This window comes from Parus major, chromosome 3, assembly GCF_001522545.3.
Source record: "Parus major isolate Abel chromosome 3, Parus_major1.1, whole genome shotgun sequence".
NCBI lineage: Eukaryota > Metazoa > Chordata > Aves > Passeriformes > Paridae > Parus > Parus major.
In genome coordinates, this window is record NC_031770.1 from 39,831,646 (window position 1) to 39,853,518 (window position 21,873).

A 21,873-nucleotide genomic window follows, 5' to 3' on the forward strand; every position below is an offset into this window, starting at 1 on the left:
ATCTCCTTAAACTACCTTGGTTTGTATAAAAGACTTTTAACATTCTTTCTTTGTTATAATGTTTCCAGGACAGTGGGATGGGGAAAGTGAGGCAGATAAATGAAGTAATGTGTTGAAAACTGTTGTAAATTTAGTTACTACAGAGCCAGAAAGAGAAGCCAAATTTTTTTTATAAGTGTATGCAGTTCTCTAGGTTATCCTAATTTGAGATTTCACCTTTTAAAACATAGGGGGAAGGGAGTTAATCACACTTATAGTGTCATCTACCAGCACTATCACACCATCTCTGGTTTAAATCTTAAGTGAGTTGTATGGATTAGCAAAGTATTCTCCTTTTCTCTGTTGGGGAGCTGCATACAGAAGGTTACTATCTTCATAGAAAACTGGAATAATTTTCATATTTGGGATTTTGTTTATTTGTTTCAGAAACACTTCTGTATCAAATGTACATGAGACTGCCTCATTTCAGTAAACAGGTAACTTAAGTTCTAAATTTGATGAATCAAGCTGCTAAGGAATTGGAATGGACCTTAAGGATTGCCTGGTTACAACCCCATCTGCCATGGGCAGGGACACCTCCAACTAGACCATGTTGCTCAAGAGCTTATCCCATCTTCCTTGAATGCTGCCAGGGTCAGGGCATCCACAACCTCCTTTGGAAACCTGTTTCAGTGTCTCACCACCCTCTCAATAAAGAACTTCCTGATATTGAATCTTTCCCCTGTTTCAGTTTGTACCCATTATTCCTTGTCCCATCACTGAAGTTCCTAACAGACTCCTTTTCCAGCTTCCCTGTAGGTCCCCTTTAGGCATTGGAAGGCTACGTGAGATTTCCACACAACCTTCTCTTCCAGGCTGAAGAATCCAAGCTGAATAGCCCTAGCTTTTTCCCCAATAGTTTCCTGTATCCACCTGTGTAATTATCTGGTGTTCTAACATCTCATAAGCTGTTAATTAAGGCAAACATAGATGTTTTATTAGGATTTTTGAAGTGAATACTGAATACAAAGAAAATCAAAATCCCCAAATGCTTTGCAATAATAATTTAACAAAATGAAATCTTTTTCGAATTAATTACTCTAAGTACCTAATCATAAGGAAAGTTTGTGTCTCACTGTGGAGAGTAATAAAAAATGCACAGAACAAATGATATGGTGTTTTAAGAGTTTATAAAATGTGCATGTATTTTTGTTTGGGTTTTTTGTTTCATTTGCTTTCATTTCTATACAAATAAAATATCTTTGTAGGAATAAGTCTGGAAAAGTTTTCTGTCGTCAGTAGTAGAAAAACATACATCCTGTACTCAGCATACATACTATACTGGGAGATATTATTGGTTGTTATTTAAAAGGTAAAGAAGCCAGAGACTCCTTAGATTTTTAAATTACTTTTCACTTCCGCGTACTGCTATCTTTGCTTCCTGACAGAATTTTTGTTTTGGGTCATCTTCTCATTTTCTTGTGTCATCCTCTCTCAATAATGAGAGGATAGACCTCTTTGGGGTAACTTTTCAGCTATGTTAATTCTGATTTGCTACAGAGACTGTTTGGCTAATATCAGCAGTTAGTTAAAGCCTAAATTGTTTCACTGTGAGTCAGAGTATACTTGAAATCTTGTACAGTAGTATCATTTATGCCTTCATTAACTATGTTTTAATATCTGACTGAGCCAAATGAAGTTACTGAATACTTTTGTAATCTGAGCCTGTTTAAACTCGAAATAGTCCTGCTCACAGTTAATCATCTGTGTTAACGTTTGTATTTTAACTTGTCCTTGCTCTGTGTGCCACTCAAATGACAGTCCCTTGATAAGAATAAAATTAAGGGTATTTGATAGAATTGTGTTTTAGAGCAAGAAAATGCCTGAAAGTAAGCAACCATTTAATTTTCTGATAGTTTCTTGCAATGTAGAGATGACAAATGAAAGGTGGGAATTTAAGTGAAGTGAACTGAACTTTACAAACCATGTCACTGGCAAAACTAACTACGGGGTGGAAGTGCAGGACCTGGTGAAAATGAGAGTTCATGCACAGTACACTTTTTTTCCTGGCAACTCCTAATTAACAGAGGTGTAAAGACCTGTTTTGTTAACCAGTGCTGCATGATAATTTGTTGTCTTTGAGAAGAAATCTGTAAAATAGAGCTGGTAGCACTTCTTACACATAGCTCTTTGGTGACCAAATGTGCTATTTGAAGGTGAAATGAGCATTTTTATGAGTTTACTCCACTGAACAAAGTTACTTCCCTAACTTGGGGAATACTTCTCACTTATTCTATTTTAAAAAATATTTTTTTTAAAAAAAAAGTATATAATAATAATATTCTCTAAAAATTAAAAATGTATATTTTCTGTATGTGTAAAGCATATTACAGAAAACTTCAGTTGCAAGTATAAAATTGCATTATAAAATTTACTTCAATAAATTGAAAGAATTAGATTGTATTTTCAAAATGGAAAGCATTTCAAGCATTTTTTTCATAAAGCTGGAGTATATTCCAGAGGATTGGAATTTAAATAGTGAACAAACTTTACGTAAGCAAAAAAAAGTATTGCATTACTTTGATAAATATGGGTCTGATCTGGGTTTGATCATTGTCAAAATCTGCTCCTTGGGATGACTTTCTTCTTGAAACAAGCATGAAAATTTTCAGTGCTTATTTTTGTAAATCTTAGCGATGATGAAGCAGGGGGTAGCATGTGGGACAGGGAGTAATGGCATGTCTAAATTCAGTAGTTTTTGATCACAGCTTAAAAATGAATGGATACTGTAACTACCATTTCTGACCATGTGCAAATGAATCCATCTAAGTTTATTAGTATGGATCGGTCCAAAGAGAATGGACCGAAATGGACACCGTTATCCTTATACAGAGAATAATGTTTTCTCTTCTTTGTGATTCAGAAGAAAGCCTGAAAAATTTGGCTTTGGGGAAAAGATGTATTTGCTGGCCTTTAACTCTTCAAGGGATGGGGCATCTACCACCTTGCTGGACAACCTCACAGTAAAGAATTTCTTAATAATTAACATAAATCTACTCTTTTTCAATTTAAAATCATTCTGCTTAGTCCTGTCCAATACATGCCCTTGTAAAAAGTCCCTCTTGACATTTCTCGTAGCCCCCTTTAGGTGCTGTAAGGCTGCTATAAAGATGCTTCCCTAAAGTCTTCAGTTCTCCAGGCTGAGCAGCCCCAACGTCTCAGCTGTTGTCATAGGAGAGGTGTTCCAGCCCTCTGATAATTCCTGTCTTGATCTCTCTTTTATCTTGGTCAACCCCACTTTCCTTTCCTTTCCTGTTTTCTTCTGATGTTCTGTTGCTTTGTGGTGTTCTCAAAATCAAGCTGTTTGCTGTGGTTAGCTTTTGATTATTATTATTACTTTCACCACTCCTGCCTTCCTGTGCCCCACATACCCTATAGCAACTATAGGATAGCAACAAATACTTATTGATGGTAGTGAATCACTTCCCGTGTTCCACTCAGGTGCTTGTCTGGAGCTTCAGGACTGAACTGCTTTCAAAAGTAACATGTAGAACCTATGGAAATCTCAGTGGTTTGAGGATGTAGGGAGGGTAGGGAATACTGAATCTTTTTCTTTTTTTTCAAGGCCACTTCTGAGTTTTTGCCTTAAATGTCTGTGTTTCTCTTGAATTTTCTGTTCTTTCATTGTTTTTTGGTTATATAATCTTTCTTGGAGTATGAATTTCTATGTTAAAAGAATTATTATTTCAGGCGTAGAGTTCATTTTATCTGTATGAAAAGTGAAATCATTATGCAATTCACTAACTACAAAAGTGCTCTGCAAAAGAAAACTTCTCAGATGCCAGTGAATAGTCAAGTAGTGGAACGGGTTGCACAGGGAGGTTGTGCAGTTTCTGTCCAGGGAGATTTCTAAGAGCAGGCTGGATAAAGCTGCAAAAGAGCCTGATAAGACCTCAGAGATGACCTTCCTTTCACCAGGAGGTTGGATTGGAAACTCCTGAAGTTCCTTTCTCTGTGAATCATCCTGTAATCTTAGATGGTTCCATGGTGTATATACCCAGTGCAGTTTATTTCCAATTGTGATGGATTGCGTTGCATTATTAATGACTCTTCTTATGTGTAGTAGAACTACTTACATAGGCTTTACTGTCTCTAATGTCTACCAGTTGGGCTTGTACCTGAAGAGAAATACACAAATGTTATGCTGCCACTAAAACAACTTTATTTAGCTTTTTTCATCCCTTCATTTGTCACGGCACTTTTTAAGACACACATTGGGACATCTCAGTGTTGGGAGCTCTCCTGTTGGTTGGAGGTCATCTTGTCTAAATTAAGCATATCTGCCTGCCTGGCTGCTGTAACAATTAGTGTTTCTGTGGCTGAACAGTCTTGGAAAATTAGCTTTGGAAAATGAACATCCACAGGTGTTTAAATATGATCCTAGCATACTTTGATTTGGAATAGACCTCAGGAGATTTCTAGTCCAACCTACTGCTTGAAGCAAGGTCCGTCCTGGTGCCCTTGAGGGCTTTTCTTGGGAGGTGTTGAAAACCCCCTAAGTACTGCAGTAACTCTGGACACCCTCCTTCACTGGGTTGACTGTCCTAATAGTGAAAAAGGTTTTCTGTATAGTCAGTTTAAAGGCTGCTTTTGTTTCAGCTTATGTCCAGTGTTTCTTGTCCTCCCACCATACCTTGTTGGTCACTGCTGCATTGTCTTTTTGGCCTCTTTGCAGATTCTCTGAGCTGCTTTGTAGGTCTCCCCAAAGCCAGCTCTTCTACAGGAGCAAGAAACCCAGTTCCTTCTGCCTCACCTCCTAAGAAGGTTCTTCAACCTCCTGATCATTCTGTAGCTCTCTGCTGAACTTCAGCTGATTTCTGTTCTTTCTGTACTGACAGCCCAAAACCAGAGTGATGGGTAGAGCAATACAATTGTTTTACTTCACCTAAAGCTTGTATTCTTCCTGTTAATGCAACTAAGCATGATGACTTTGCTGCCAGTGCATGCATCTGAATCATTTTCAGCTTGCTGTCCACCAAGATCCTCAGGTTTTCTTTAGCAGAGCTTCTTCCCAGCCAGTCATTTCTTAAGTCTGTGTTGTTGCAAGATATTTTACCTTTCAGTGTCGGGACTTTCCTTTTTCCCTTGTTGAATTCTGTTGAGCTGCAAAGCTGCTCAAAACCTCAAGCAAAAAGCAAAGCAAAAAAACCCCTACCTAAACCCCCAGCTTGAAGAATTTCCTTTGGCAAAACATTTAACCATAGACTTGAAAGCTTTTGATATTGAAATGCTTAGGTTCTTCTTGAAGTTGAGTGCAGCTTTCTTCTACCCATCCTACACAACCTTCAGGACTGAAAGTCCCTCAATTGTTTCAGGATCACTTTATGTATCTTTTTACTGACTCGAACTATGTTCTGTCAATGTATCTTGTGTGTTAGATTGCCCAGGGGAGACAGGGTGAGGTCCTAGTGCTGCAGGACAGGAAGTGTTTTTAAGTTGCGCCATTTGCTCACATTTTTTCTGTGTTTCTTCCTTCACCAGATCACATGTCAGTATTAGTTTCTGGAATAGATAGTTGCAGTGTATGAGCTGTGCTGGATTGTTTTTGTTGATTTGTGTTTATTTGGAATAAAGATTTGCTTTCTCTCCTGATAATTGTGTATAAAACTGTATTTTTACAGTATGGTGTGTTGACTAGGTCAATTACTCATACTCAGCTTCATGTTCTTTGTTTTGAATTCTCCTATTGTGATATGGGTCTCTGTGTGATGCTGAAAAGTAAGTTATGCTGATAGTGTACCGTTTTTGATGGAAGAAACATTGGAAGTAGACTACAATCTCATCTGGCTATGGGTATTTGTAGCTACTTTGTTATTTCAATGAACTATTTTTACTTTTAAAATTTAAGTTGCTATTTTGAAACTTTAATTTCAAAGCTTTAATCTGTTAATTCTACAAACGTTCTTAGGTCAGTATTAATATAATAGGAATTTTAAGCTGAAATAAACTAAGTAAGAAAAACTTCAGAAACTCAGCATTAAATTGTATATGTTGATATTAAGTTTAAAGAAGCTTTAACTTACTTTTTAAGTTAAAAGTTAAAAAGTTAACATAACTTTTTAAGTTTTAGGAACCTTTTCTGCATGTTATGTTTGAATCTATATTGATGCAAACTTGCTAGCCATTCTTAAGTAGCTAACCTACTACTTTAGCTGTTAATCCCTATTTTGGAAGGATTTCCTTCCAAAAAAACACGGTTAAAAAGGTTTGTTGCTTGCACCCTGGGAAGTCATTGGATAGGACTGGTTTGCCCCACATGTTCAGAGATCAGAATGTGAGTTTCTCAAGAAAAATATCTTTCTGATCGTTTCTTTTCACAAGTGGAATCTGCTCAGTTGAAGACAGTCATGCTTCATGTGAGTGGGGGGAGACTGCCTAGGTTATAACAACATGAAGTCTTACTGCTGGGTGAACAAACTCTGGAAGAGAGCTGTTGAGAGTAGTATTTTGTAAGATCTGTAATCATCTGCTCTCTCAGTTTAAGAATGAAGCTGCTGCCTAGACTAAGCAACGTACAAATTGTTTATTGTTTATTTTTAAGTTCATTATTCCAGACTAGGGTGGATATGAAGGGTGAGGAAGAAAGTACTAATGTGAAGGATGCCTATGTGATGATTAAGTATTCAGCTTTTCAGTTGTCTTTTTGTTGTTCTTATCTCCTCCCAACTCCACACACCCAGTCTTGTAACTGATGATCTGACTGACCTGCCCTCTGAAACTTCCTCACTCTTCTGTAAGCAGGCAGTGGCAACCCTTTGTGAAACAAAGAGCAAGGCACTACAAAATGAGGGGGCAGTATTAGTTTGGTTGCTGACCTACCGCACTAGATTTGTTCTGATGCTGAAATGAGAGGTGAGCAAGTGGTTCTTGACTACTTCAGATTTTGAGCACTTAATCAACCGAATCAATCCCATACTTGCCTTTCAATCCCATATCATGTCTAAAAGTCAAGCCACATTTCTGCATTACCTTATATTGCAACAAAATTATGATATAAGATGTCTTATATAATTTTAAAGAAGCAATGATATATTAGTGTTTATGACTGGGAAAAGAGCTGCCTTGCTACTGTTTGAGAATTGTAATTTGTTGTAAGACATGAGTAGTCTTGCACAGAACACTTACTCTAATGGGAGACTCAACTCCAAAATATTTGAGAGGTTAAAATCAACAATTATAAAATAGTAATACAAACTTTTTTTTTTTTTTTTTTTTTTTTTATTAGGCCCAAAATAATAACTTTTTTTTTTTTTTTTTTTTTTTAAACTGGGGTGTGTATATCTCAACTATTGTTTGAAAAACTAATGCTGGTTTCTGACTGAATTCCTTCTGACAAAAAGTCACTGGAATTGGTCTTTATGCTACCCCCACATGATACTTTTCTCTAGACTATTTCTGCTATTATGAAGAGAACTGCAAAGGAAATGAGGAGCTTCCTATGTAATCAACTGGTCAACTGCTGTTTCCTCTATCGGGAATAGTGTTGGCGATTACTCACAGTCGCCCGCATTTGCATTGTTGTCCTGAACATGGAATAAGAGACTGTGAAGTAGTAGGAGAAAGAGAAAATATAGTAGCCATGACTGAAACACTGCAGTTACTAAAAGAAAGAAGCTTTTTACTCCCATAGTTAAACTTTTGAGTACTTCTGTGTTTTAATGACTGGTGGCACAATGAAATGTTACCTTCAGCAGGTCAAATTGAGCTTTTTAAACCTGTGTAGCCCACCTTGTCTGTGGACTGACTTTGTTAATTGACTGCTTTTTCAAGTCTCATTGTCTCTTTGTTTACTCTCATCCTCTAGCTTGTTTTTCATGGAATGGTGCTACTTGTGGTCTCTGCAGGACTTTGGAGACTCTGGGGCTGTAAAACTCAGTCAGTGTTTGTGTGTGGACAACTGAGACAACATCTGATGCAGCAGGGTTTTGCGGAATATCTCTTGGCACTGCTGAGTAATTCCTGTACCATTTGTGTCATTCCTGCTTGAGCTGAACCTTGCCTTTTTATGCTCAGGATATTTTAAAAAAATTTGCAGGTTAGAGTTAGAAGCTGGTGATTGGAGCTCTAATGTACTCTGCACTCGGTGGCTCCTGATGTTTTGGAGAAAACACTATAATAGAAAATAACATCACCTTGGTATTTGATACCTTTAGTCACTTTTAGTTGAAGCAGTAGAAAACTGTTTATTTGTGTGTAGAAATGCATGGGTTGCTATGTCCTCTAGTACTAAATCAGAAACACGACTTAAGTTCTCAGTTAAATGATTTATTAATTGAATTATAGTCTGATTTTATTTTAATAGCCTTTTTTAGGTCTATTATACTGAGTTTCAAATACTGTATTACTTTCACAATGTTTTGTTTGTTCATCCTTAGGCAAATGAAATTGATTTCGTTGTTTAGACAGGGATGATGAAATTCCCACATTCCCACAGATAACCAGTTTATTTCCACTGTGGAAGATGGCCTGTTATCATACAGCTGACTGGTTGGATTTCTGGATCTGCAGAAGCATTCCTTACCTCTGTAAACTACTGCTGTTGGTTTTTATTTTGGGTGTCAATAGCTACCCAAGGGAAAAAGTATGTGAATGAGATTTCATATTTATAGCTTAAGCTGGTAAAATGGCTTTCTATCTGCAAGAATGCTCCCTTCTCCCCTTCTTCAGTTGAACAGGTTTGTTTGGGTTTTTTTAATCCCTCTTTTATGCTGGCATTGGGATTTATGTGACTCCATGGTGAAGTTCTTAGGAAAACTGGGAGACTAAGATTAGTTCTTGTTGGGCTTTTCTCTCTGAACTGGCTCATTAGAGTTCATCTAAATGCTTGTGTTGAAACTATTAAAATGACACACAGCTGGGGTGATACGGATAGGGAAAGCCTCTTCCAGTGTAACTGTTAGTTGCCATTGGATTAGCTTAATGTCATATTTTCCCTTCCTGCCACAAACAGGACTTAGAGAGTAATTTTTCTTTTGAGTTAGCCATCCAGTAATCAACAGTTAGAGACTTCTTTTGGGAATTTATTTCTAGGTCTATGTGACTAGTACATTTTGTGTTCTATAATAACAATAATGTGGAAGATGCATATAAGAAGAAAGTATTAAGTTAGAGATTTTCTTGTTAGATAAGCCTGTTTGGAGAGCAGAACCTTTCAGCCAATAAACTTGATTCCATCTGGAAAAATAGACACTTCTGTAGATTGTGAGCAAGTGTGGAACCCCACTGGAGAAAAGGAAGTTGGTAGGTAATTGGAATGTAAAATGCTTCTTCAGTAACAAGGGCGCCAGCTCAAGTACAAAACATTAAAGTGCATTGTTATGTTGATAGCTACATGGTATCTTCTCTTTCAAATCTAAAAGTAAACAGAGCAGTGAGGGAGTAAAATCAGAAGCAAAGTAGTGTTTTAGTTGTGCAGGTGCCTTAGGAAGAAACCTTTTGATATGCTTGGGACTGCTTTGAGCTAGCTTTTTTGATAGAATTGAGGATTTTGTAGTATGAAAACAGTCAAAAGAAAACATCACAAAGCAGGGAGTGCAAAACCACTGTCAGTATGAAGACACTGTATATGATGTTACTGTAGAGAAAGCCCTTTTTTAGCTGTCAGCAGTTGTTTTTAAATAAAACTAACTGAGGCTGAATGTCATTCCCCAAGCACAGAGCTTGATGAAATTATTGCCAAAGATTATAAAACAGGATTAAGTAGGATTTGTAGAGAGAAGGCAATCAACAGATGAATTTTACTGAACTATTAGAATTACTGTATAGATTTTTCACAAGCTATCTGTGGCCTTGATAGTCCAACATTAAGATAACCAACATCAGGATAACTAACAGCATTAATAAACTGCTTTGTAAATTCTAGAAATGTCTTGATTCCTTTAAATATAAAAATAAAGAATTAATTCAAAATGACACTTACTGGAGGAGTTTTTGAATGACTGAACTAAAAAAACCAAAAAAAACCCAAAAAACCAAAACAAACAACAAAAACAGAACTCTTTTTGGGACATGTTCCTGTTTGGAAGTTGCAATGTCAACCCCATATTTTTATTTTTCTTTTTAAATGTTCAATTTAATGCTTTTTAATGGCAAAAACTGTGTGGCAATTTCGTGTTTTAGTTTGACTACGTTTGGTTGTATCTGTAGTGAATGAATATCATGTTTTCTGAATATCTGGTAGAAGTAACCAGAAGTATGTCTTAGCTTGTGCATGTTTACTCTAGACAAAGCTGCATATAAAAGCAGCATGGTTGTGTGGCTTTGGCTGTGACACAGATCATCTCACTAAATTTCATTCATCACTGCAGATTTTCAGTTTGGGGTTTTTTCAGAAGTATTTTTGTAGATGTTTGTTATTCCATAACCTGAAGTACGGCTAGTTTGCCCTTAGCAGGGAAAAGGGAAAGTAAATATTTCAGGTAGCTAAGGAAAACAGTAGTAGTTCAAAAAGAGGTCCTTTGCCCCATTTCGATAGAATTTGTTACAATAAAATTGCATTTAGTGGTACATTTTTACCTTATATTATTATTTCAAACCTGCTGGATTAACCTAACTTATTTGGGAAATAACGTTTTTGGTATCTAGTCAAAAGTTGTATTTAAATCATAATGTTGAGATTTGGGTTTTTTTTCTTTTTTCTTTGTTTGATTTGGGGTTTTTTTTTTTTTGCCTTTTTTAAAAAAAATGTAGATTCCGGGCTGCAGTTGTCTGCTTTAGGAGAATCAGGTGCTTGCTTTCTATTAGACTTGTTAGCATTCCTACTTCAAACTCCTGACTAATTAGCCTTGTTGCCAAAGCTCCTGGATGCAGAGTATCAGATAGCACTGGCGTTTTTCTCCTTCAGTCAGTGTAGCTGGGTGTCTTAACCCTGTATGGTCCGGAATCCAGCTCATCCCACGGGACTGAGAAACCGGGTACCACAATAGAGAGTTCATCATTACAGAGCAGAAGTTGGCTCAAACTTTACTGGCTGTGTCAGCATAAATACATGGCATGAGCCTTGTTGCATTATGTAAAAATGACTCTGTTTTTATGGTTTCCTTTGATACTCTCATCGTACTAAAGCCTGATACTAAAATAGTAAAAATACTGTGCTAATTACAAGAATTTAATCCACACAGCTGTTAATTTAAAGGATTGTTGGTGTCACCTTTTTTTTTTGTCATGAAGTGAGAGTTTATTTCTTTTATTTCCAATATAGAGGTTATATTGAAAGCAAATAAATATGAATGTTTTGGCAGTGAATGTCAGGTGGTTGAAGTGGGTGTCGTTTCTGAGTTGCTCTATGTAATTTGCTGGTGACAGCTCATCAGTGGGTACCAGCTTGTCAAATTTGGGTTCTCATTGGTCTGTTGGTTCTTGGATTGAATCTTCAGCCTACTGTGGAATGTGAAGTTGCCAGTGTAAGTGGTCAGAAAGAGCCAAGATACTTGATTTAGTTTGTACTAAGTAGTGTATGTACTCCTGGACACTAGAGAATCCATGTGGGAGGGAAATGTTAAGAATAATTTTATTTGTGCCATCCATAATAAAACCATGATCAGCTTTGGGAAGACAGCCACAAGAAACCAGGCTCCATGAGTTTTGTTGCTGATGGAAATGTTTTTTTCAGTAATGCAGCTTTCTGCTGTGAGTAGATTGACATTTCTGTTAGAAATACTGAGTTTGCACTCAAAAATAAGTATCTTATCTGTGAAACTACTAAAAGCTGAAGAATTTGCAAATTACTTGTATTTTATGGATTTAAGACTGTTTCTAAGACATTCCTCTATCAGAGTTTTATTATAGAGGAAAAACTATAATCTTTTTAAGTTGTAGAGAATTTATCATGTAACTCTGGAATCTAGCAATTTATAATGCCAGTTGTAGAAATGACCTTAAGATTACAGTATTCTAAATTTTAGTTTGTGACTGTAGAAAATTAATTTATCTAAATGCCATGTGTTTGTGGACTAAGTCTTTAAAATATCTGAGAGATTTGCCATTCTTGTAACAAACTACAGCTTCCACTTAGCTGATCAGGACTGCCAATCTCTGCTAGGCTGCTGTATTTCTGCAGCCTTCTTTGGTCTGGTGCTTATCTGACCTGTGTCGAGACTTCACAGCGGAGTCACCATAGCCTGAGACAAAAAACAATAAGGGCCTGCTGGCTCATCCTGCTGGAGTCAGGTATGTGCTGACGCTGGTGCAGAACTGGGAATGAAGTGTCCAGCTCGGCAGAGGTTGCTGTTTCATGGTTCCTTCAAGTTAATACAAGGTGCCAGCAGTTTCCCCAACTGCTAGCACTGACAATTTCCTCCACACTGAATGAGGGGAAGGGAAATATCTTCTGAGTTAACCTGATTCATGTTGCTGTACAGCTGCAGGATGCTGGTGCCCGGCATAAGAGAGGAGGTGGGAATGAGTGTGTCAGTATGAGGAAGTGCTTTGTGCAGCACTAGAGTTTCTGTCGCTGACTCTGTGTCTGCACTTTTAATGTTAAAGTGAGTAAGGGCAGTCTTTTTTGTGGGCATCTGAGGCCCGAAGATGTTTTAAATACAGGGATTGCAGCTCTGCAAGTAGCTGTGACAGTGAAAAGTCAGACTCACAGTGCCTGAACTTTAATTCTCCCCCTTCAATTTTCCTGTTGTATTTTGGTTTGAGGTGGATGTAGTAACCTATTTCTTTTCCTCTAAATGGGACTGTTCAAAAGGAAGTCTTTAACACAGTAAATAGTATGGAGAGCTCTGATTTATTTCAATGGGTTTGTAAGATGCATCTGAAAAATATTATAGGGGATTATCTGTACTTTTAATTCTTCTCCTCTAAGTTTTCTGATGTTGCTCCTTAGCAATGTCTTAGTTGCACAGCAGTGACAGGTTGTAGATAAATAGTAGAAAAATAAGCAATATTTTATTGATGCCCATTGCTATTTGTTATTTTTCCTCTTTTATGTATGTCAAGATTAATTCAAAGGAGGCTTTATTTGGTTTTGGCTCACTTTTTAGCTGGTTCCAGGTATGATTGAACTCTGCCTGTACCTCTCTCCTGTTGCTGGAGACCTTCAGGGTATTTTGATATACCAGATGTATATCAATCACTTTTCCATTGCATTATTGTCATATCACTGCCTTCAAACAATTTACATAATAATAACAACAACAACAACAGCAACTTCCTTAACAAGCTTTTGTTGGGTATACTTTTTTTCAGAATATGTGTTGACAATTGCTGCATGGTCCTCAGTCTAAGGGTGTTGGGAGAGTCTCTTTATGATACTGGCATCAATATAGTTTATAAAAGGTGGTATGTTTTTAACTTGGGAATATGATTTGATCTTCTGTAGCTTTATTTTTATTTTGAATTTAGTCAGTCTAATGAATGATTAAATAGTTACCAAACTGTCAGTAGTGCTTATTGTGGAAAACATTTTTTGTTTGATTTCTTTAGTTAACTGCAGGTTTAATTTATACAAAGAATAGATCTGCATGTTCTCCGGTTGATGGTGTGAATGCTGTCCACCGAAGCTTATCAAAGCACACCCTGCAGGGGGCAGGCAGCAGCTGTGTTGAAAGTGCTGTGCTGATTTTGCTGATCCCATACTGTAGGTTTGAAAATTAAGAGTTGGAAGGTAATGTGTAGCATGCTTTTGAGGAGTACCCTTGGCAATTTTTTTTTTTTTTCATTTTTAATGGTAGCTCCTTTTTGACTCATAAATCTTATGTGAAGATGCTTTGTGTTGCTTTTGTAATAATATTTTTTGTAAAAGGTTATGAAGACTTTGGTGTATTCAGAATGAAGTGTGGTTGATGGCTACACACAGAATGTGGTAGCTCTGGTAAAAGACTACTCTGAGAACAACTTGTTTTGTTTTGAAGTCAGTAGGAAATACCTTGTCTCATCTACCTGGTGTAGATGGGTCTCTTTTGAAACTTGATATTTTTGATCTCTGAGGTGTAAGTTAGCAGGAAAGTACTGAAGATTACAGTTGTGTTTGTTTCATCCCAAGAGTTTTCTGTGTTAATTAGTCTTGCTGTTGGGGACAGATAGGCAGCAGGAAGCAGGGACAATGCCTATATAGTAAAATATTTACATCTATGATAATTCAAGGTTCACATGGGCATTCAAGCTGCATTTATGAAAGTTAATCCTTTTTTAGTGGGTGTGATAGTTATAGACTTGAATTTTGGCATTAGTTTAAGATTTTATGTACCATTTGTCATATACTGCAGTGGGTTTTGCATTGACTTGATTGCATTACATTTATATTGTGAGAATGTTTGTAGTACCTCTTGTCTTTTGGTCTTGAGGTTTTATTTTGTACTGTAGTGGGGGTGGTTCCTAAGATGCAATTTTCCTCAGGAAAATAAAGAGGAGGTTTCACTTAGTTATGATCTTCATGTTGTGGGTTATTGGTAATTCTCTCTGACAGAAAGGTCAGCTGTTGGTCCTGCTGCTGTGAACATTAGTGTCTAAACTGTTGTGGCAGAATGAGTCATTCTGTAGTTGAAAGTCTTTGTTGATCCAGGTGTCAAAGGTTTGGAAGAGGAAGTAAAGCTGATGAATTATTTTTTTTTTGTAGCAGCTGTTTTTTCATCTGTATTGTTCTTCCTTTCTTCTGTTAGATTAAAGGTAGTCTTTTGTCATGAAGTTGCACCTTTTGAAGTAAACTCAAAAACTGTTGCTTAACAAGAACGCTATGTTTCTATACTACATGGAAAAGAGTTTATAACAGTTACCAGGAGTATTTGGAATTCCTTTTTAATAGTATTGTTTGTCCTCAAGTTTCAAGTTAAGCAGTCATTATGGGAATTGAGTGGTAGAACTGGGAATGAGTGCTAGAAACCTCAACCCCATGTAATTTCACAGTGCTTATTCCCTTACTGATTTAAGTGGGTTTTAAAATATTGCAGGATTTTTTTTTTAATATATAATATTCTTGTACTTATTAGAATTCCATAGATTTGTTGCATACATGTGGCTTTTGGAGAAGGAAGCAATTCCATTTTGCTTTGTAGACTGACAAGTCAGATACAAAGGCATTATATGAATGTTTCAGAATATTCTGAAGTGATAATACTATTGCTCTGCTGACATGTTATATCAATATTGTGACCCAAATTCATTTGAAAGCAACTTGTATGTGATTTAATTCTAATTTCTGTACTGTGGATTGCTTTTATTGTTATTTATATTCTATTAGCAAAACTCCTGAGCAACAAGCACATGTACCTGAATAGTAATTGCAGCTTAGTTCTCTGTAGGTTTTTGCCTGCAGAATTTGAATGGGGCATGAAGAAAGATGTGATGTTCTTAGTGCTGGATTTTGGTATTTTCTAGATGCAGTCATGCAGAATGTGCTTGCAAGGCAAACAGTGTTATCAATGCAGCTGAAAGAGATCAAAGCCTCTTGGGGGTGCAGATGAGGATTTTTGAAGGGAAACTTGCATATTCTCTGCTGCTCCAGAGACAGAATAGTTTGTAGAATGGGTAGTGTAATATTCTTAAATACTGAAGTATGTGGTGCTTTGTGATGGATACAGGTGGGATAGGAGTTTAAATCCTATGGGTATTCCTTGCTGGTTGGTGGGAATAGTTTTGATCTCATTCATTGCTGTGCCCTATGTTGTGATAAATACTCTCTCATTATCTCTGACACTTTAAAGGAGGGGTTTCCTTTCTCATACGTGACCATGGCTGTAGATTATGGCTCTTGGATAGTAGTGCTTTGTTTGCAGAAGCTTCTCAGATTCTTCAGGAAGTCCAGGTTTCCCTGCTGCAAATCCCGTTATGTCACATTGCAGGCTTTTTTCAAGCTTCATGTACAGGGTGGTCTTTTTCTCTCTTTCTAGTTGTCTTGCATATTCCTTCTTGACTATTATATTCTTGTATAAGAAGAGTGAGATGATTGGCAGAGAGAGAGTTTGGAGACATTTTTTTTCATGGGGATTTTCTTTGTTTTAGATTGCAAAGTATTAAACACCTTTGCTTTTCATAATTTTTATCACTTTTCATATGTGTTAATAACCACTCTTCATAATTGGAGACATGAGCTTGAGATGCTCTTCCCTCCATCTTTTAGTGACTTGCATTTCTCTGTAGCATAACTTCAAATGAGTGATCTTGTTTATTACTGATTACTACTTTAAAGCAGAAATCCACTCTTGACAGTAAGTAACTGAGAACTAGATTAAAACTGTTTTGAGAAAGAGGAGTCACTTTGGTGAAGCCTCATGGAAAACATTGATGATAATTGATGTGATAACTTGTACCTCACATCTTCAATTTTAAGTTTGACTTGTGTGTTCTGTGTGACTGACTTTGTTATGTATTAAAGTTTATTTGCTTCTTGCTTTCGTAGTGCTCTTTTTAATTGCATCTGATTGTCTGAGGTACTCAAGGAGAATGTCAGAGGAGATTGATAGCACTGAGAATGCAGATATTTTCTAAGAACGTTTAATCAAAGCTTTTCACAAGATTTTGTAGAATTTTGAAGTTGTTTCACTTTGTGAAAGTGTTGTTTCAGGTGTTTCATTCTGATGCTTTTGTGTGATTTTTTTTTTTGTTTTGTTTTCTGAAGACATACTTTCAGAACATTTAACCCATTGATTTTGAAACAGTTACTGCCTGTCATTACCTTTATGCAAAAAGTCATAAGTAGGTATTTGAAATGCTTCTATAAACTCCTTGCTTTGTGCCTAATGAAGAGGTGGTGCAGCTTACTTTTGTTTGTAAAACAAAGAAACCATGGTTAACTGGCAATTGCTTTGTAGGTTGAAACCTTTTGAGTAGGATATGCTTTTGAAAACTACCATAACTTAATTTGAAAGTGATAAAAAGGAAAAATAATGCTTTGTATGTATTTGAGGAAAGAGCCCTTTATTAAAGGTATAAAAATCTGATTTTCACTATATGCTCTTTAAAATAGTTTTGCAGTCTAGATGATCAGAATTAAGATTTTGTGAAAATTGACTGTACTTGTGTGGCTGAAGTCTGGTCTGCATCCTTGCATTCCTACATGAGCCAAGATCTTGAACAGCAGATATATAAAATATCAAACATGATCCAATGATAGAGCTAGAGTTGCTTATGATGCATATAAACTCCTGAGAGGAATTTAGGAGTGTTCATACATTTAAGTGATTAGTCGCTCCTGAAATCCAGAAAACATTTTATTTTTAGTTAACTGATAAATGACAGTTCTCATCTTTAGAGGAAGATGGTTTCAAGAGATTTGTAAGTGTTTTGGAGAGATTCCTTCACTTACAAGAATATATCAGGGAATAATAGATACTTCTGTATCTACCTGGTTTAGGACAAGCGTTTTTTTGTTCTTCAGCCTCTTTTATTGTGAGTTCATATTATAAACTGCAGCGAATGTGCCTAGCAGTCTTGACAAAGAAATTCTGAAGTGAATGAGTTTGAGGGTGAAGCACAAAACTCTGAGAAGTAAACACTTTAATGCAGAGTTAGAGTGGAGAGTAGAAATTTAAGTGCAGCGCCTATCTTGTCTGAGTGTGAGTGGTGGCATCCGTCTCTGTGTGGTTGGGATTTATCTGCTAAATATGTGGCGGGAAGGTTAAATATGGCTTGAACTGGAGCTATATACACACTCAAACACATATGATATAAAAAAAAAAGTATTTTTCGCTTTGTTTTGGTAGTCTCCTAATTTCTGATTTTTTGAAATGTGAAGCCAAATACTTCCATGTTATCAAATAGTTTTATTTAAATATGTAATAGTCTAGCAATGCCCCAAGGTACAGTCTTGGAACATAATGGAAATGAAACATTAAAAGGAGTTTTATATGGGGAAGTGATAGAAGATTGTGATGCTCTTGTGCAGTCTTTTTTTTTTTTAACAAAAAGCTTTGGGAAAAAGTAGGGGAGAGGGGACTAGGACATGGTTTGTGGAGACACAGCTTGAGAAGCTGCTGTAAAGGAGGTTGTAGAGGGGAAATGGACAGACAGTGATCAGTACTTTCATTTTTTTTTAGAGCCAGATTGTCAAATGGCAACTTTAGAAAACATGTTACTTCTTTTGGAAAATGAAAACAAAACTTGTTTATACAGATACTGTATCTTGAGAATTCAGAATGTACTTTGTCTCCTCTGCTTTGTTGGTGCCTGGAAGCAGAAATAAGTTGTAACTTGCATTGTTATTATTGATAATACTAATATTAACAGCAACAACAAACATGGTAGCTTAGAATGCTTCTTGGATTGTTTTTTTACATCTTCTCTGAATGGATCTGTGTTCCATTCCCTTGCTGTTCAGTCTTTCCTGTGTTGTTAAAAAATCTGCAGATTAAAAGCGTGGCTAGTTGGCAGTGGAATGTGTCCCCAGCAAAATAATCCCCTCTTCCTAATAAAAAAAACAAAAACAAAAAAAACCAACCAAAAAACAACAGCAACAAAATAAATTGGAAAAAGCTACTGGAATCGTATCACTGTGTAGTTCCTCACATGGTACATAATGCATGGAAAATATTAGCAATGTGCTCATTTTTCTCTTTTAAAATTTATGCTTCAGCAGTACCTTGAGATAGTGGTGGGGAAAGCTTCGTATAAAGGGAAATAAATGTTCTAAATGGGACATGATTGTGCTTCATGATACTTCTGCAGAAGGCTCATGTGTTGTGTTTTGCAGCAATCAAACAAGTGGCTGGGAACTTTAAGTTGATTATAAAAATACTGTAGCTGTTTTGTGAAGCATCATGGTTAAGGAATATTAGCAGAAGAGGCAACCATTTAAACCAAATCCACACAAAAGCATGCATGGAACGTCACTCGAGATCATGACATGCTTAGATTCATTTTTCTTGCAAAAAGTACAGAACTTTCCAACCCAGTTGGAAATGCAACATACCTGCCCCCAGGAAAGCTTGGTAAAGCTAAAAGGGGCAAGTAAGTAGCCAAGTACCTACGGCTGCTGAGAGTCAAAGATGCTGTGCCGGAGGTACAGACTAAAAGCATGCCAGCTATCAAGGGAAGTGTGAAAGGAAGCTGGCATGACTGAACATCAGGCAAAGATAGTTACTAGAAAGCTCAAGTAGTATCCAAATCTGGAAAACTGTGAGGATATAAAATCTGACAAGTAGAATATGAAAAGCATGAGATAAAAGAAAACTGAGGAATGCTTTCAAACCAGCGTTTGTTAAGAGAGAAAAATGCAAGAAAGCAAGTTAATAGAACCAGAGAATGTTCATCCAATAAGTGTAAGAAGTGAGAGATGAAGTGATTTTACGAAGTGGTTTGTAATGGCTCTGTTAGGTGGACACCTTCAGGTCGTTGGATGCAAATGCAGTGTGAGGCCAGTATTAGAAAGGACGTTCACTATTGATGTTATCTCTATGAGAAGAAGCTGCATTAGCCTACAGAATTCATGGTGGTGTCTGTAGTAGTAGACTGTGGAAAGGTCAACAGGACATAGAAAAGAAGTTGTGCTTCAGAATTTTTGGCACTCACTCTTGCTAACTCTCTTTGGAGAGAGTTAGCAAGAACACATAAAAGGAAGCTCCAATTCGTTATGGTAGGTAAGATTTCCAGAAGTCATTTGGTAGCCTTCTGCATGAGAGGGGTAAGTCCTCATATGGATAATTAGTTAATCATTTGGTATATATAATTAAAGACAAGAAATGAAATAGGGTGCTTTTCAGAGGTGAGTAGTAGCTGTTATAAAAATGTTCAAAGCTGAAGGATTATACCCAGTTGTATAATTGCAGTCAAGTTCAGAGTGTATGCAGAAGTGGGAGTTAGCTGGAGGAATGTGGAAACTGTAACTCCTTGCAGGAAGGAACACTGGTTTGGAAGTACAATAGATAGTTGTGGGAACAGCAGTGCAGCCTCAGAAAGATTAATTCTGTAAATTGTTAGGATAACAACAAGAGAAGAAAACACAATTGGCCATTGTTGAGGTCCATGGTGCATTTCATTGGACTGCTGTATTGGTGTAGGCTTGGGAGTATTGTGGGAAGAACAGTGCTTACTTCTGCAAGTGTCTAGGTGAATAGATGCTGTTTGTCTAAGTGCAGGTTACTTGACTTTTTAATTCCTTTTAAAATATTCTTATTTTTTCCTTTCTTTTCGCAAAGGTCTTCTGTATGATAGAATCACTTCAGTAGATATCTCGATTCTTTGCTGTTCAAAGAAGCATTGTGATGTGTGTCGTGTGATCAGATGTAGAACTGGAAAGGGCTGTGCTTAGCATAAAATTTATCACTGTGCCCAACACATAAGGATTTGCCTATTTCAAAGCCTCAGGATAATGAAGACAGGAGGAATGATTATTAAACTGTAGAGTAAACTTGGCAAAGTTAGCTGGAGACTTGAATATCCTTGCTTTCTCTTGAGTGCAGGGTCCTATGATTGTTGGGATTTATGTAAGGGGCAAAAGTTGGCCAGGTGGAGACCACTGGAAGACTAAAATTTGAATTTGGAGTTGTTGTTCAGACCAGTAGTGGAGTAGACAGTAGTCTTCTGAAGTTTGCTGTGCTGCAGTAGAGCACAGGCTCCAGTGGCTAAGGAAAACACTTGAGGATGTGAATTTACAATAGTTTGAACAAATTGCCATTGCAATTGTAGTGCAGCCACCTGTTTGACAGCTGCAGTCCCTTTCTTCACCTTGTGTTGGTGCTGGAGCTTTTTTTCTTTCACAGAGTGTTTAAGGAGCTGTACCAAAGACTAAACTTTCTTAAAATAAAAAATACAACCAAGTCAAATGGTTTAACTTCCTTAAAAGAATGTTTCTGGCACAAACAGATGCCAGCATGAGAGAGGAGTGCATGAAGGGATGAATAGAGGAGAGAAAAGATGATCCTGTGACTTCTGTGACAGCAAGCTGTTCTCTTCAAGACACGCTGCTGTTCCTTGAGCATACACTTTTACAGACTTGGGCTGTAGGGGTCTGTTCTTAGTTAGTCTTCAAGATGTATCTCTAGGTTTAAGAAAAGAGGTTTTATTAATTCTCCTGACAATGGTTGTAAATTGGATACTTAAAGATTGAAGTTCAGTAATTTTCAGTAATAGATAGTCCTTAATTTCTTTTTACAGGATAGCTTTTTTTTTTCTTTTCAAGTTCATAGTATCCTGGTTTTTAATTCTAATGTTATGAAAATTTTGAAAACCAATGTAATATTTGAAGGTATGACATTTTCATAATAAATTTGTAAAAAATAATAAAAGAACTCTGAACCTTCTAGCTGTTAGCCAGCACTCAGATTTGTATTTTTATTTCTTTACAGGATCTTGAGTTTCATGGAGTAATGAGATTCTACTTTCAAGACAAAGCAGCTGGAAATTTTGCAACAAAATGCATCCGTGTCTCTAGTACCGCCACAACTCAAGATGTGATAGAAACTCTTGCAGAGAAGTTTCGACCAGACATGCGAATGTTGTCATCCCCTAAATACTCACTTTATGAAGTGCATGTCAGTGGAGGTTTGTATTTATTCATTAAGTCCTTCCTGCATCTGCACCACCATCATATCTACTCCCAGCCAAGTAGTACCTCTCAACTAGGTTTGCCCCTAATTTCTGAACCACATGAGACTTGGGTTTTTTATTACTAAATATGTTGTTTTTTAAGTACCACTTGTTTTTTTAGAAGTGGTATTCAAAACTTTATTATGCATATCAGGCCTGCAGTTCATGTAGGATTTGATTATGATCTATTAAATGCTGTAATTGACATCCAGTAGTTTGTTGACATTTGTGAGAGAGTTGCTGTTTTTAGGATTAGTAGGTAAAGACTAAATTCATAATGGGAAACTAAGATTGTTAAATTAAAGCAGTTAAGAGTACATCTGTTCTTTGAAGCTGTGGGCCTTTGATGGTAGCCTTATAACTCACGTTGCT

At 36.7% G+C, this 21,873-nt stretch overlaps 1 protein-coding gene across 20 annotated transcripts in view; it reads left to right on the forward strand.

Annotated features, from left to right (window-relative positions):
* The window catches only part of AFDN (afadin, adherens junction formation factor), a 117,856-nt gene that overhangs the window by 12,809 nt on the left and 83,174 nt on the right, over positions 1-21,873 (forward strand). For all 20 annotated transcript variants that reach the window (XR_001520438.3, XM_015621805.3, XM_015621790.3 and 17 more), the window contains exon 2: positions 21,261-21,456. Coding sequence is in view for 19 of the 20 variants with exons in the window: in XM_015621805.3 (XP_015477291.1) it covers positions 21,261-21,456 (196 nt within the window). In the remaining variant the exon portion in view is untranslated. The remainder of the gene's footprint in view (positions 1-21,260; positions 21,457-21,873) is intronic.